At 44.0% G+C, this 16,401-nt stretch overlaps 1 protein-coding gene across 4 annotated transcripts in view; it reads right to left on the bottom strand.

Annotated features, from left to right (window-relative positions):
- Nucleotides 1-16,401, bottom strand: part of YPEL2 (yippee like 2) — a 90,684-nt gene that overhangs the window by 21,550 nt on the left and 52,733 nt on the right. For 3 of the 4 annotated variants that reach the window (XR_012328662.1, XM_073797848.1, XM_073797847.1), the window contains 2 exons: nt 16,251-16,294; nt 15,116-15,224 (listed from right to left, as the gene is read on the bottom strand). Coding sequence is in view for 3 of the 4 variants with exons in the window: in XM_073797848.1 (XP_073653949.1) it covers nt 15,116-15,224; nt 16,251-16,294 (153 nt within the window). In the remaining variant the exon portion in view is untranslated. Of the gene's footprint in view, nt 1-8,350; nt 11,125-15,115; nt 15,225-16,250; nt 16,295-16,401 lie in introns of those variants that run through there. The other variant, XM_019945499.3, reaches the window with a different exon arrangement.

Raw genomic sequence — 16,401 nt, 5'->3', positions numbered from 1 at the left:
TGCTCCGCAACAAGAGAGGCCGCGATAGTGAGAGGCCCGCGCACCACGATGAAGAGCGGCCCCCGCTTGCCACAACTAGAGAAAGCCCTCGCACAGAAACGAAGACCCAACACAGCCATAAATTAATTAATTAATTAATAAAATAAACTCCTACCCCCAACATCTAAAAAAAAAAAGAAAGAAAGAAAGAAAAAAGACTTGCTGGGGCTTCCCTGGTGGCGCAGTAGTTAAGAGTCCCCCTGCCAATGCAGGGGACACAGGTTCGAGCCCTGGTCCGGGAAGATCCCACATGCCGCAGAGCAACTAAGCTCGTGTGCCACAACTACTGAGCCTGCGCTCTAGAGCCTGCAAGCCACAACTACTGAGCCCATGTGCCACAGCTACTGAAGCCCACGCGCCTAGAGCCTGTGCTCCACAACAAGAGAAGCCACCGCAATGAGAAGCCCGCGCACCGCAGCGAAGAGTAGCCCCCGCTCGCCGCAACTAGAGAAAGCCCGCACGCAGCAACCAAGACCCAACACAGCCAAAAATAAAATAAATAAAATAAATAAATGTATAAAAGAAACAAAAGACTTGTTGAAAGAATGGGTAAGTTATTGTCCTTGGGGATATTTAATATTTGCCAAATATACAGAAATAAAGAAATATAAAATAAAACATGTTCAGAAAGTGCACGCAAAGAAAAAGGATAATTATAAACCAGCCTACTAATAATCCTTGTCATTTGACTATTGGTGCACATACACTTTTCCACTTTGAATAGCACACATCCGTGCTTTGCCTTTACCACTATTTAAGCAACAATAACCAACATTTCTTCAGCTCTGGGGTGCCGGGCACTTAATGTACATCATCTCACTTAGTCCTTACAATAACCCTCTTTTACAGATGAGTCAGCTGAGCCTCAAAAGGTAACCAACCTATCCAAGGTCACACAGCTAACTAAAGCCTGGAAGCCTGCTTTTTAATCCCCAAGTGCCTGGTAGTCTCATGCCCACAGGCAGAAAAGATCTCTCCAGGAATTCCCCTGTTGAGTTCTGTCTGCCTTATCTGCTTTTTCAGGTAAGTCTCCCTCAGGCTGAATCTAGCTCTACCCAAGGCAAGATGAAATATCTGATACATTGGACACAACAGGTCCAAACCAGTTATGTCAGTGGTAACTGACCTTTTCTTTGCAAGATGACTACCCAACTCCCCCTGGTTAGGCAGAAACTCCCAGAGCTCCCTCCTATAGCCAGGGCCCCAGAAGGTTAGTGGCTTTCCCTTTCCTCAACCTGCCTCCCTCATGTGGCTGACATTCTCGCTGGTACTTTCTTTATAATGTTGTTGAGATATATACACGAAATGAAACCTGAGCCCTGGGTATGTCTCGTCACCATGGAAACGACTTCAAGCCTGAGTGCCTCCAGGAGATGGGGGTGCTATTCTTCCAATGGCCATGGAAATAAGGGTCTGGGAACTGGACAAAGCTAAAACAAGCCCCTGTTGGACTCATGGCAGTTTTGGTAATAAATACCATGTTCAATATAGGACTGTGTCATCAGCAGAGTGATCAACCCCTATTCTCAATTTCTGACACTGTGCTGGCTTGGTTCAGAACATACCAGCCCAATGAACATCAGCTCAAATTATCCTTCTTTTGTGAAGGGATGTTTTAAACACTACTAAGGTGGCTCAAAGACTATGGTAGACACACACACACAAAAAACATAAACAGTAATAAATTTCAAGAACATTCTGTAGATGAATTTTTGCTTCTGGGAATGGGAAACCAAAGTTTTCCCAAGAGATTTCATTATTAAAGCCATAAATAAAACATCCCTGACTCAGCTGCTTGGTTGCTGTGCTTGTGTGGCCGCGCTTTGGAGAAGTGGCTCAGAATCGGAGGCAGGCAGTCCAGGGAGGCTAGGGAGGTGAGCTCATCTGAGAACATCCTGCTTCTTCTCCCACAAGTGGCTAGCACATCAGTCCAGGGTGTAAGGATAATGAGCAAATTTTGCTTTATTGAAGACGACCCAAGGATGGTTACTACAAACATTTCAAACAGGATCCTAAAATGCAAGGATGTTTTTCTAGCTGACACCCTTTTTTTTTTTCTTTCCCATAAAAGTACACACTCTTCTCTCAGAATAAAAGCAATAAAATAAAAGCAGCGTGGTGCAGGGACCACTCATCTGATTGCCTAGGTGCCCTGGGTTTCAGTTCCAGTTCTGGAAACTTACCAGGCCCGTGACCAAGTGCTGGTTTCTTAACTTCCCTGGGTGTCAGCCTCCTTTGTGGAGGGATGACAATTGGGTCCTAAATATCCTATGTGCTAGTAGTGCCCATAACAGTGAGTTCCAATCACTCAGCAAATAAAAAAGGACAAGTGACACATGTTAAGCCCTATTTGGTCTGGGCAATGTGCTGGGCCCTTTATGGCTGCTATCTGATCCTCACAGTAACTTATGCATCGTTGCTGGTACCCCCAATTTACAAATGATGGAAACTAGTCCTGAGAATTGCAGTGACTTCCTCAGAGTGATCAATGGATAAGCATGCAGTCAGGCTTCAAACCCCCATCCGTCCAACTCCAAAGTAACCTTCTTTCTATCTGACCTTGCTAATACCTGAGCTTGGGATAAATCATTAACATGATTTTAATTCAAAGTAAATATAACTCGCTAGTTCTGTCATAGCTTTCAAATAATTTGCTCATGCCTTGAAAAATTCAGCTTCTCTAGCCATTCTGTCTCTCATAAAAAAACGATCCTACAACAGTTGGGAATTAGAAGAATCTTCCTGCAACATGAACTTTTAATCTTGGCTTGTTCAAGCTGGCCTGGAGCATCACCCCCAATGGCCCCATAGAAATGCCATGTGTTAGGATACTTTACTCACTTCTGCGTGGGTAAGTTTTTGGGTTTCTGTCTTTTAAATCAGTCTGAACAACTGAAAGTAACACTTTTTTTTCCCCTCAAAAGAAATGAAAAATAATAGTGCTGCAATCAACAGCCATGAAATCCTGTAAAATAAAGGTATAATACAACAACTCTTCCTCGGTTCTAAGCTCTTGGCTTCCAGTGGAAAAGCCAGGGTTTCCATTTCATGAAAAAAGAATAAAATATGAGAGAGCAAAATAGCCATGACATTTTGGGTGTGTGCTTAGTCAGATCTGCCAGAAAGTTTCCTATTTGGTAGTTATTCGTTTTTCCTGAACAGCAGGCTGGGGACACAGATATGGTGTGGGCTTCAGAATCAGAGTTAAAAAAAAAATCCCAACTCTTCCATGGACATGTTATTTATGCTCTCTGAACCTCAGTTTCTTCCTCTGTAAAATGGGGATGCTTCGTGGGATTGTTTTGAAATTCAACAAAAAATATACATAAAGAGCAAAATACAATAGTCTTCTTTATCCCACTCCAAATACAAAACAGACTTGAGCAATTCATAATGATAACAATCATTTTATTATCATTGACTCTTTACCAGGCACTGGGCTAGCCCTTTCCATAGATTACCTTTTTATTAAGGGAAACCAGTATTTGAAACCACGTGTTCTAATTCCAGGGCTTGCCCTGTGCCCTGCTCTGGTACACTATTATTGGGTTCAGATTAAAGGATTTATGAGCAATTGCTTCTGCAGGAAACAGCTGCCTGAGGGTCGTGGTCCATGTGGCTAGATATTCGGCCAACAGTAGGGAGAGCCATGCATAATCCTTTGTTCTCACTCCGCACAATCAGTACCCCTGCTTTTCTGCTCCCTGGGGTTAGTTTCCTGACTAGACTAGGCACATAATAGATGCCCCCAAAGTACTTGCTGAATAAATAAATGCAAATTAGTAAACTGATTGCTCATGGTGTAACCATTTACTTTATGTAATATTTAATGCTAACCTCTTCTCCATTCTTCTCTTAGGGAAACTAACATGTTAAAGAGACTTTTTTCTTAACCTGTTAAGTCTCCACATTAATTCAGTGTTCACCAAGCACTTATTAAGTACCTACTATTAATCAAGGGGCCAAGGATTACATATGTAATCCATTACCGAGTATTAAAAAACAACAAAGCCCTGCTTATATTCAGCTGTGGAATACACAATACTTTGTAGGTAGCATTGACCTTTGTGGTTTTGTTTAATTTTCTAATTTGCATTCCCTGAACCCTATTTATTAGGCAGTCATGGTGGGCAGACTGGGAAAGTGTCTTTTTTTTTTTCTGGAGTATAATTCCTTTACATACAACGTTGTGTTAGTTTCTGCTGTACAACGAAGTGAATCAGCTACACGTATACATATAACCCCTCTCTCTTGAGACTCCCTCCCACTCCTCCTATCCCACCCCTCTGGTCATCAGAGAGCACAGAGCTGAGCTCCCTGTGCTATACAGCAGCTTCCCACCAGCCATCTATTTTACACAAGGTAGCGTATATATGTCAATGCTACTCTCTCAATTCATCCCCCCCCACCCCCGCCTTCCCCGCTCCCGGGTCCACAAGTCTGTTCTCTACGTCTGTCTCTTTTCCCGCCCTGCAAATAGGTTCATCAGTACTGGGAAAGTGCCTTGTGAAGCCACACTAGAATTAAGGCTAGAGAGGAATCCCCTGGCGGTCCAGTGGTTACGACTCCACGCTTCCACTGTAAGGGGCATGGGTTCAATCCCTAGTCTGCATGCAATCCTGCATGCCACATGGCGCGGCCCAAAAAAAAAAAAAGAAAGAAGAGGCTGGAGAAGAGAGAGGCTGAAATTTGGAACATGGCGTAGGGAAAGAACAAAGAACATAGGGCTGTGAAGTCCCACGGACTACGATTCCTGATCCTGTCACTAGCAAACCTCAATTCTGTCATCTACAAAATGAGGACGATCAGCATTTGTCACTGTTTTCCCACAGGGTGGGAAGGACTCCTAGAATGATACGAGGAAGTAAGTACCTCATTGTGAAGATCCTACGTGAGGTCACGGAAGCAAAGCACCCAACACAGGGTCTCATGCACACCAAGCACTCCATGAGCATCTTTGCTCTCCCCTCCCTTTCTTCCAGCGTGATCTCCTGGACAGCCACTGTGGGCTATGAGAGCTTGGAAAGGTGAGAGGATCCAAGGGCTGCTGGTTTGAGACTGGTTGTCTCCTGCACATGTTATCTTTTCTCTCCTCCCTGCCTGCCAAAGGCAAACAAGAATGAAATGATAACAGACATAGGCATTGAAGCAAAACAGGTCACAGGAATAAGATAATGCACTCAAGGACAAATAAAAGTTAACTGTAGCTGGGCCCAGAATAGGTAAGTAAAAAGTCTAGGGAAGTAGAGAAGTTATTTCCTATTTTATAGGGAATAGGCTTTTCAAGTATTATCACCAATGTGAAAACTCACAAACACATACACTCGTGTGGCTTTAATATCCTCTTTGCTACTTTGGTTGCCTGCACAAGGTGGGAACGCTATAAGTTATGGATGCAAGCTTTTGAAAAAGTGCTTTAAAATATAGTATAGGGCTTCCCTGGTGGCGCAGTGGTTGAGAATCTGCCTGCCAATGCAGGGGACACGGGTTCGAGCCCTGGTCTGGGAGGATCCCACATGCCACGGAGCAACTGGGCCCGTGAGCCACAACTTCTGAGCCAGCGCGTCTGGAGCTTGTGCTCTGCAACAAGAGAGGCCGCGACCCCGCTCGCCGCAACTAGAGAAAGCCCACGCACGGAAACGAAGACCCAACACAGCCAAAAATAAATGAATAAATAAATAAATAAAATTTAAAAAAATATATATATAGTATAAATTGATGATGTCTAGGCAAATATGTTTAGCCTTGTTAAAACTGTACTTATAATGACTGGCTATGCAAGGTTGTGTGTACCTATGGACGAGACTGGAGGAAAGGTACTTGGGGAAAAAAACAGCTGCTTCATTAGGATGGTCGAATTGCCTTACTCAGTGGCTAGAACCTAACAGATGTTTAATATTTGTCCAGTGAGTGAGAAGACTTCATTTTCCATATATTATAACTGTGAATATGTATCTCCCTTTGTTAGCCAACCATTCAGAGATAATGTTGCCTCTTTTTGACATTATTTTGTTGTTTTACTTTTTTTCCCCTTCACCTAATGTATTTCTATCTCTAAAGAAAATTGATATTAACAGAAAAGCTTGCAGAGTCTAAGAATACGGGGCTTAGTAGACAGAAATGATACATTTCTGCTTTTCTGATCTCCAAAGCCAGGAGAAATGTTTGTAGATAAACAGAAGACCTGATTTGTATTCATCAATCAGCCAAGTGTCCTTAGGGAAAATAACCCCTCAGGGCCTCAGTTGACAGATCTGTGAATAGGGTTAGACAGATGACCACCTAAAGGTCTGTCAGTTACTTTAAATGTTAAATGTCAAGATAAAACATGCTGGGTCAATTAAGACAGATGAGCCCTCCAGAGAAGTAATATTTGAAAACTTTATTTTCTCAAATGAGCACCAACACAGATTGGAAATATGACAGAAACAATGCACTTTTCTCTAATATTGAATCACTATGTACAAATACAGGAAAAGGTGAAGACAAATTACTTGAAAATAATTATCTTTGTTATTGAAGCAAAGTGACCTGAAAATGCCACTGAAAAAAAATTTTTAATTAAAAAAAAAAAAAGAAAGAAAAACAAAACCCAAACCCAACAAATACAGTTTGTAAACACAAGCATAAATAGAGTCTGTATTGAAAGATAGTCTCTGCAGGTTGGAAAAGGGAACTGACTCTCACTTTCACCAAAATGTTATACAAAAACACAGGGACAGACAGAATTTGGTAATATGAGAACAGCTTGTTTCTTCTTGGCTTTACCTTTCACTGCTGGCCAATTTCACGACTGTATTTTATTTTTAAATATTAAATATCTCTTTCCTTGAACTAGACCACTAGCATGTTTTCTCATTTGAGCAGACTCTTTTTTTAAAATATGTAAGATGATTGTGTTCAAGATTTGATTTCCCAGCCTCTTACTGAACCTGAGGCAATCTGACCTTAAAAAAAAAAAAAAAAAGGTGTTTACCTCCAAGGTATGTGTATTATTTTATTGACGTTCTTTCTACCCAAACCAGTTTAATGTTTAACATGATGTGGCTTCCACAACAGCTGGAGCCCTGGGTTCATGATGAATACACTCACATCTCAGTGAGAAACACAGCTTTGACTCTGCTTGATCTTCACAACAACAGATTTCCTTTACAGTCTGTAAAAGTTGAGCACACAAAGAAAGACAAAGGAGCAAACAGGCAACAGCTCCATGCTCAGGAAAACAAAGTCCTCGAGGGCTGTGCTGTTGGTCCGCTCAGAAACAAAACCACCAGAGAAAAAGAGAAGAAAAATCTTATGTGCCCAAGGTGTAAACTGTAGGTACAGTGTCCCCAATAAAAACGAAAACAGGAGGCACAATCCAAAGTGCTTTACACACACACACACACACACACACACACACACACACACACAAAGTAAAAACAAGACTCCGAGACTCCAAACTGTTGGAAATTCTTCCAACAAGAGGAATCACTCTAATTTGTTACTAAATTTATTTGATTTTATCTATTTTCTTTTCTAGCCAATAGTGGTGCAACAAAATATTTCAATTCTCAACTTGGTAATGTACTGCAGAGTCTGTTCCTTTGGGAAGAAATGCAGAGAGGCATTGCTTTATTGCCTCCGTCCAGACTAAAGTGATGGAGATCTTTTTTTTTCTTTTTTCTTTTTTAAGAGTATATTGGTGATCACTGTTTCCCTTAAGATATACTTCAAGAAATGCAGAGGAAACCACAGCATTTAAAAATGAAAATAAAAAGTGCTCTCAGGGGATCTGAGAAAACAGCACCAAATATATTATTTAAAAAATTAAATATTATTTACAAAAGTATATTTCACAAGCAACTGTTTCTTATATATCCACTTGAAAATCTTTTTGTCAAGGGGACACCTCTCTTTTACACACTGATCCACCAGTAAAGATTTACTCTGCTGTCTGGGGAATCGGGGGAGCACTCAGGCAGGCCCAGCTGACGATCGGTGGACATCGGCAGCCCGAGACTAACATCCCTCCCGGCAGGCTGGGTGTAATCCAGGACCGCGGAGGCCATATGACCTAGGGAGGTACAGGGGAGACGGAACTAGAGTCTGCCGGTTGGACTTCGGTTGAAAATGAAGGCAGCTGCTGGCTGAGGTATAAAACTTCTTCTGAACCTCAGTATAAATAAAAGGTTTTATACCTTTTCCCTTCTCACTTCTTCTCCCCTTCCCTACTCCCTGCACCCCACCCTAGCTTTATCATTGAACTCCAATTCCCCGAACCTCCCAGGGGTGAATGGATGAGGTCTTTGGTTATGCTCTGAGTCAATAATTTGGTGAGGAAACTAAGAAAGGAACTGACTGAGGCCTTGAGTTGACGCATCTCCATCGCTCAGCTGCGGTCTCTCCAATACTATAGACGGTAGATAGACAAGCATGAATGAAGCTAAAGTTATAAGAAGTACTTTTGGTTGACACAAAGGGAAAGCCTAACGAGTTGGGTTTTCTTCCCCTGTTGCAACATTCTGCTCAGATCTCTGGCACCAAGTACAGTGCCGTGCGCCCATTGGATGCTCAACGGATAGTAATTGAAAAAAATACCAGAACCGGGGTCTAACTGGAGCCTGCTCTGATCTGTGTAAGAGTCAGAGGCCCCATCCCCACAGACACAGTGGCACATCAGTCTCCTCTGCCCCTTGAAAATTCTAGGGGACCTCATGTCCAGTTTCTATATCACCACGCTCCGTTCTTACACACCTACTCATGTCCTCCCCAACCCCCCATACCGTCTTCTTTTTATGGAAAGGATTATCAATAGCCAGGACGTTTCCTGAGTCAAGGGGCTACTAAAAATACAGAAATGATTTTGTTATCCCTTCAGCAGGGATGGGGAGGGGAATCTATGATTTCTATGCTGGCAAGCCAGCTTAGGAATGTGAAAGTTGAATTTTTTTTTTTAATTGAGATCTGGGGCCTGGGAGCCAGAGGAACTATTTCTCTGGGATCGGAAATGAAAAGACTTCTTCTGAACCTCAGTCTGCTTTTTAGTAACGTGGAGAGAACAACTTAATCTCCCAGGCTACTAAAAGCACCAAAAGATGTGGGCAAGAAGCCTTCGGGAACAAAATTCGATTTTTAAGAATCTTCTTTGTCTTACAGAAGCTGTCTGCCGCTAAACGTGTGGCTGGGCAGGACCACACCCATCTCAGCCCCTCGTTCCACAGTCAGCACACAGAGACTCAAAATGGCATTTCCACAACAGACTCGCCCCCTCTGGGAATTTGGCTCAGTTCTGAAAATGTCCTGGGTTGGCCGCTGTAATCTTCGTTAAGAATTTTACAGGTTCTCATCTCCATGAACTCACTCTTTTGTGACTTTTAAGGTGAATTTTCCTATGGGATCAGCCTACTTGGGGAATGAGATGCTGAGAATTACCTAACATAACCTACACATATCTTAGCAATAATAATATTTTCAGTCTAAGCAATGAAATTAACTCAGTTAAATGAGTTTCGGTCATGCACCGTGTACTGGCTAAATTGCTGTAGAACAGACTTCACAGTGTTGATTAAACGTAACAAACTCCTCTCTCTCTCAAGAGCCTTACAGGGATTTGTTCTCCACTTCCCTAATATAATGAACTTTGGATGGGGAGGCGGGGAGTGGGGTGTAATACTGGAATTTATAACTTGCCGTTTGACATCAAATCTGAGACCTTCCCATCGCTGGATCACATTGACAGATTTGTCTCCACACAACACACGCAAGTAAAAGAGAACAGCTAGGGGCATGAGGAATCTACCGGCCAGGTTATCACTAAGCTCGAAGCCTTGGGACTTTGTTTTCCAGGATCTACAATGATAGAACTGGAGATAAACACCCAAAACTCTGCGTACAAAGAATTGCTGATCTCAGTGAAGCCACTGCATACCAAAGAAGAAGATGCACTTAACCTGTTATGGTTCAAACCTAAACTATTCCCGGCACTGCCCCGCCCCACCCTCCCTTCCTTGCCACAATGCTCTTCTCTTACTAAGGTTCAGAAAAAAAGGTCAGTCAGAACTGCTAACTGGTTCTACTTTTTATTTTCTCTGGCCCAGTATCAGAGCCATTTCTGCAGGAGCACCTAAACTGCATCCCCCTTTGTTCCCTGTTACCCTCAATCACTGATTTTACTCGGTTGCTGGTCAAAGCCTTTGGGACGTTTGGATCTTGCACCCATTGCAAATGGCAGTCCCCTCTCCTGTCACCTACAGTGGCTGAAGAGGCAAAGATGATTACCCAGAGGAGCAGTGAGGCATCAGAGTCATCAAAACCATGTGGGCTTTTCCCGAGTCCCTCATTGCTGCCAGGACACCCCCCAGCTCGGCCCAGGGGAACCAGGCCGGCCCCTGCCCCGCCAGCTAGAATAAGGGCCACTTCTTGTGCTCATTTGCTAACCTGGCACATTTGGTGTCAGGAACAGAAGCTTCTGATCAGAGAGAATGCAGTCATGAGGTATTTTTTTTTCTCTTTGTCCTTTTAGACAAGTCGATTATTTCAAGCCTAAGTTCCCAGGTCTCCAGGAGCAGCACAAGTTTGTTCCTACCTCTACCCTCCCGTCCCCTACCCACCCGGGACCCTCCTGGTTCCCCTCTTCCTCACACCCCTGTGCTGTGCCACTGTTCTCCTGACAAGAGGCCATCAGGCAGCTCTTCAAGGGCCCTGGGCCCTTTATCAAAGTGGGCTGCCGCCATGCGGGCAGGCATCTGTTCCTTTTGTTGTTTTGCTTTCAGCCAACACTAGAACAGAGAGAGAAGCCAGGATCAACTCACAAACAGATACAAAGCAAAGAGACAGAGAGACAGCAATTTAGAGGCTGGTCACCAGAAAGATGGTGGCAGGGTGGGAGAATGCCCCAGATGGCAAGGCCCCTAAATGGATGGAACCAAGTGTTCAGTCACTCTCTCACGCTTGGGTAGAATGTTCGGTTGGATGGCATTCACGTGGACACTGGGTTGGGTAGATGCTCTCCAATCAGTCCCAGCCATTGTCCTTGATCATGTGTGCTAGCTCAATGATGTATTTGCCTTCTTTATATTTCTGGCTGCTTTCAAAGGCATGTTCCTAGGAAACACAAAGGAAGAGAAAAGACACTGAGTGACCAAAGACAAGCAGATGACTTTTGGGAGCATAGGAACCAAGGCGGGGCCAACGACAGGTATCAGGACCACTGAAGTCCGGCTCTGGCGTCACCCAGACTCACTGAGAATTCCTACCACTCAGCACACTATGTCCCCGTGGCTTAACTGCAGCACTAGGCATCAGCAGGGCTTTCTCAGTATTTACAATAGAATTTAAATATTTTTAAATTTAAGTGTTCTGAATTTAAACATTCTAAATATTTTCTCAGTATTTGCAATAGCGTTTCTTCAGGATCTTTGCTCATTCAAGTCTCTGGCCAAACGTCACCATCTCAGTAAGGTCTTTACCAAAAATCACAACTTCCCAGGCAGCAATCCCTCCCCACCCCCCTCTTTTCCTGCTTTATTTTTCTCCACAGCACTTACCACATTCAAACATGCAGTATAACTTGCATATCTATTTTGTGTTTTGTCTGTCTCCCACTACCGCAAGATAAACTTCATGTTTTGTTCATTGATAGATCCATCTGTATGTGTGTGTGTGTGTGCGCGCGTGTGAGTGTGCGTGTGTGTGTGTGTGTGTATAAAATCTTAGGGGCACTTGGTTTCTGATGTTTACCAGAAATCTGCCCTATGGAGGTATCCATAAAGTTTCTGTGTCATTATTTTATTTTATTATTATTTTTTGGCCGGTCTGTGTGGCTTCTGGGATCTTAGTTCCCCGACCAGAGATTAAACTCGAGCCCTCGGCAGTGAAAGCCCGGAGTCCTAAACACTGGACTGCCAGGGAATTCCCACTGTGTCATTATTTTAAACTGTGCTTGTTAGGCTTAGAGAAAAGACATTCAGGGACAGAAACAAAATAGATTGTGAGGCCAAACAGGTCTCTCTTTTATTTCTTATCTTGCTATTTCCATGTCAGATGTGTTAAGTTTGTTTTTCCATCATTGCTTTTCTCCAGGGAAAAAGGAGCTGTATGAACTCCAGGCTGAACGACCTGGCAGCCCTTGAGCCCTACCCAGCTGCCAGGCCTCCAGAGAAGGGCAAACCCAATGCAAACCAGCTGGGAGGTTACCAGCTGAAACTTACAGCACTGCAGGCTCTCCCAGCTAATAAGCCCCACAGAAATAAGTCCTGCATAGGTGTAGGGTCAAGGTGACATTCTATTTGCAGACACAGATACAAAAAACCATCTTGGTATATCATCTGAAAAACACTGGGTACCAGGGTCATCAGATGGCAAAGCTCATTGTGCAGAGCAGTGGACATCAGCTCTCCCTCCCGAGTCCCTAAATTAGGAAGGAGTTAAATAAATCCTACTGTCGATAGATTCCGGGCAGCATTTGTATGGACTGTATCTTCTGTTCTAGAGCTCAGGGGCTCTGGGTCTCAGAACAAGAGTTCAGACTCGAGCCTCTTGTTGAGAGAGGAATCATTCCACATAGCGGAGAGGGGAGGGGCACCGAGAGAAAGTGCAAACACACCACACACATACAAGAGCTGTGGGCTCAGCAGTAATTTCCCTGACACCTCATTATTCCCCAGCTCCGTTTGTGTGTGTGTGTGTGTGTGTGTGTGTGTGTGTGTGTGATGTGTACACAACCAGAGGAATGTGGTTTGGGAATAGGACCTATTGTTCTACAGTAGTGTATTCAGGATAGAGAGGAGGAAAAAACAAAACTAGCAGAGTGACAGTGTGTCCCTATTAAACAAAAAAAAAAGAAAGAAAAAAGTCAACACCCCCCAAGCCACAGGGCACTTACAAAATGTCACAACTGGATTCCAGTAGACAGCACTAGATCTGGAATTGAAACAAACATCCCCCCTAAACCCCATGTCTACTGCTTCCTAGCATCAGAAGCATCATTTAAGCATCTGACTTCCTTTTACAATTTACAAAATTATAAACTTTCTGTTTACAAAATTGGGATAATTACAAGTACTTCACAGGGTTATTATAAGGGTTGGAAGGAATAATCGAATGAAAGGTTGGAGCACTGGGCCTGGCATGTGAGAGGTGATCAATGAATGTCTGGGGAGATGGATGTTCCTCTGCTGTCCTGTCCAGCTGTTGTAACTTCACCTGTGGTTTTCCCCCTTGGTATCATGACTATAAACACCCTGAGGGCAAGAACTAGATCTCATTCACTTTTGTATCCAGCACAGAGGTTCTTAATAAAGCTTTGTCAAAGGACTGAATCATTTTACCTGAAGAAAGGAGCAAAACCAACCAAGTGAGATTTATCTTCTGTATATAAATCCAGCACATGTTCAAGGAATAAGACAGCCAAGAAGCTGGGAAACAAGCAGCAGAACACTTTTGGATAATCAAAACCAGACCTGTGGCCCCCAGATCACTCAGAGGGGACCAGTGGCCATACAGGGGGAGAAGGGCCAAGGCCAGTTTCTCCCGTAGGAAGCTGTGGTTAAACCTTCTTGGCATCATGAAACACAGTGTCCAGGTTTTTTCATTCTCATTCTGAACGTTTCAAGGAAGACATGAAAAGATGGAATCTAAAGGCCATGCTGCTGCACTGCAGACTCCACCTGCAGCAGTTTTTTAGGTCTGCACTTTTTTTTTTTTTTTTTTTTGGCCAAGCCACGGAGCTTGTGGGATCTCAGTTCCCCACCCAGGGACTGAACCCGGGCCACAGCAGTGAAAGCCCGGAATCCTAACCACTAGGCCACCAGGTAACTCCCCAAGATCTGCACATTTTTGAACTTTATTTAAATGGAATCATACTTTCACGTCTGGCTTCTTTGGCTCAACATCTTTTTTCACATACACTCATATTTTTAGAGCAGTTTTAGGTTCATCACAAAAAGGAGCACGAGGCACAGAGATTTCCCCTATGCTCCCTGCTCCCACGTATGCACGAGCTCCCTCACTATCAAAGTCCTGCAGAGCGGGGCATTTACTGCAGTCAACAAACCTACACTGATGCAACTTCAACACTCTGTGGGCGGTTCTGACTACTCCTGTGGGCTGTCCTATGAGCCAGCCCCACACTGATGCTCTGCAACTGACAGGACAGGGGATTTGAGGCATTTTACATGGCATAAATTGCCCTCCCAGAAACAGGAAGACTCATTTTTCAATATTCCCACAATGAGAGAGAGGGCAGAGAAAAGCACTGTGAAAAGATCTGCCAATAATAATAATAACAATAATACAGGTTGACTTTCACTGAACACATATACCTCCTCTCACCCTGGCAAGGGACTGCCTACTCTCCTAGGTACCAAGGAGATGTTAAAAATATCTATTGAGTTAAACAGTGCAGGAGTAAATGTCCAGTTGGGCAAGTCCAGCCATGACTATATCTGACAGTGGACATTAATTAACACAATATTTGATGATGCCTAGCACAGGGTCTGGGACCTAAGAGATGTTTTGGGGACATTTACTGGAGCATCAAAGAACATGGGCTCTGCAGTCGGACCACCACCTGGACTCCTATCCTCGTTTGGCCATGTAATGGCTAGACAACACTGGACATACTATTAACCTCCCTAAGCCTCAGTTTCGTCACCCATAAACTAGGGATTAAAATGGGTAAATCCTTATCCTCTAAGGATTCTGTGAAGAGTAAATAAAATAATGTACGTCTGGAACACAGTAAGTTGTCAGGAAATGTTATGTGCCATTGTTATTATTACTATTATTATTATTAATTAGAGAGGGTGTGTGTGTGTGTGTGTGTGTGTGTGTGTGTGTGTGTGTGCGTGCGTGCACGTGTATCAGGAGCAGGTGAAGAAAGGAGTAGGAGGGGTGGACTGTCAGTGAAAAGGGGATGAGTGTGGCAAAGAGAAGTGTGCCAGGAACTGCTCTTTGAGCTCAGTTTCCCATCCTGGTCAAAGATAATCCCACAAGGCCACGGGAGGCAGGTAGAAGAAAACATTCTTCTAATGTGCGGCTCTCAGCTAGTTCCTTCATGGCCCTCTCTCCACCAGTCAGACTCTTTGGTACTTACATATTTCCAGCCCAGAGTGGTTTTGCAGTTTTCACAGTAAATGTCTGCGACGGCGTGCAGTCCTGTTAGCAACACGCGCTCTTCTGCCGGCCCGCAGCCCACGTTAACTCTGTGCCAAGGGACAGAGAGAGAGAGTGGGGCGTCAGGCACGTGCTCACCATCAGTTGTTCAAGCTGGACTCCCAGCAAAAAACTGAGTACAGCTGCCTGAAGGGAAGCCAACACTGAGAAGAGCATCGTCTCTAACTGAAACCAGGAATAACCTCCGAAAAGGTAGCCACATGCAAACGTCTCCGTTGAGATGCATTTCAGATCTGCAAGTTCTGATTCAATGAGTCTACTAAAAGAAGTCTTTATGGTTGAGACTTTGCTCAGGATTTTTCTAACACATGCTTTTAGCCTTGTGATTTAAGGGGACAAACTGACAACCACACTGAAGTCCACAGCCATGAGCACAGGTCCTCAGAGCTTCCTGAGGACTGATTGCAGCCAGAGATGTCAATCATGACGGCACAGTCCTGTCCTGATCACAAGGATGGGTGAGCCCCATCTATCAAATACATAGACTCCTTCACAGAGCACCTATTATTTTAGACTGAACACGCTAGATCTCCATTATCACAGTTCATCAGGCTTGCTTTCCTAGAGAAAGCTGTAAGCAATGCTGAGGGCTGTGGCAGACTGTGCATCTGTAGGAGGGGATGAAGGCTCTTCACTAACTCCACTATATGAAGGCTCCTCCAACCTTAGTCCTCCAGCAGATCCTGGGTCCTCTGTTCACCCTCCTTCTCTTCCCCAGAGACACATCTCAGGTCTAGTTATGAGACCTCCCATGTTGAAGCTCTCAGAAGCACTTCAGCTTCTTCCCTAGGAGACTACAGCCCTCTGTACTTACTGGGGGTAGTGACTATATTATTTTTAGCCAAAGATGATGCCCCCCCCCCCCAGCAAAGTCCCCAAGGATGACTGGCTACAGCTTGTGGTAAATAATGCTCCATGGGTGTGTGTGAGTGTGTGTGTGTGTGTGTGTGTGTCAGAGAGGACAGGTTCCATTGTTTAATTATCATTGAGCGTTGCTTTTCCCCACCCCTCAAAATTTGCACCGAACAATGGATGTACCATTCAGAGACACTCACACTGAGTTAAAGAGGTATGCTCGTCCTTGACTTCCTTGGAACGACTGAAATGCAAGAAGACAAATCGATAGTTAGAGATCCGTTTCACCCACCCATTCGGGAAACCAGCCCCAAAGCACAACAGTCATGACCTTGCAGGGCTGACTCGGCT

Source organism: Tursiops truncatus, chromosome 20 (assembly GCF_011762595.2).
Source record: "Tursiops truncatus isolate mTurTru1 chromosome 20, mTurTru1.mat.Y, whole genome shotgun sequence".
NCBI classification, from domain to species: domain Eukaryota; kingdom Metazoa; phylum Chordata; class Mammalia; order Artiodactyla; family Delphinidae; genus Tursiops; species Tursiops truncatus.
Note: the sequence above shows the minus strand (reverse complement) of the source record. Positions and strands in the feature narration are given on the sequence as shown.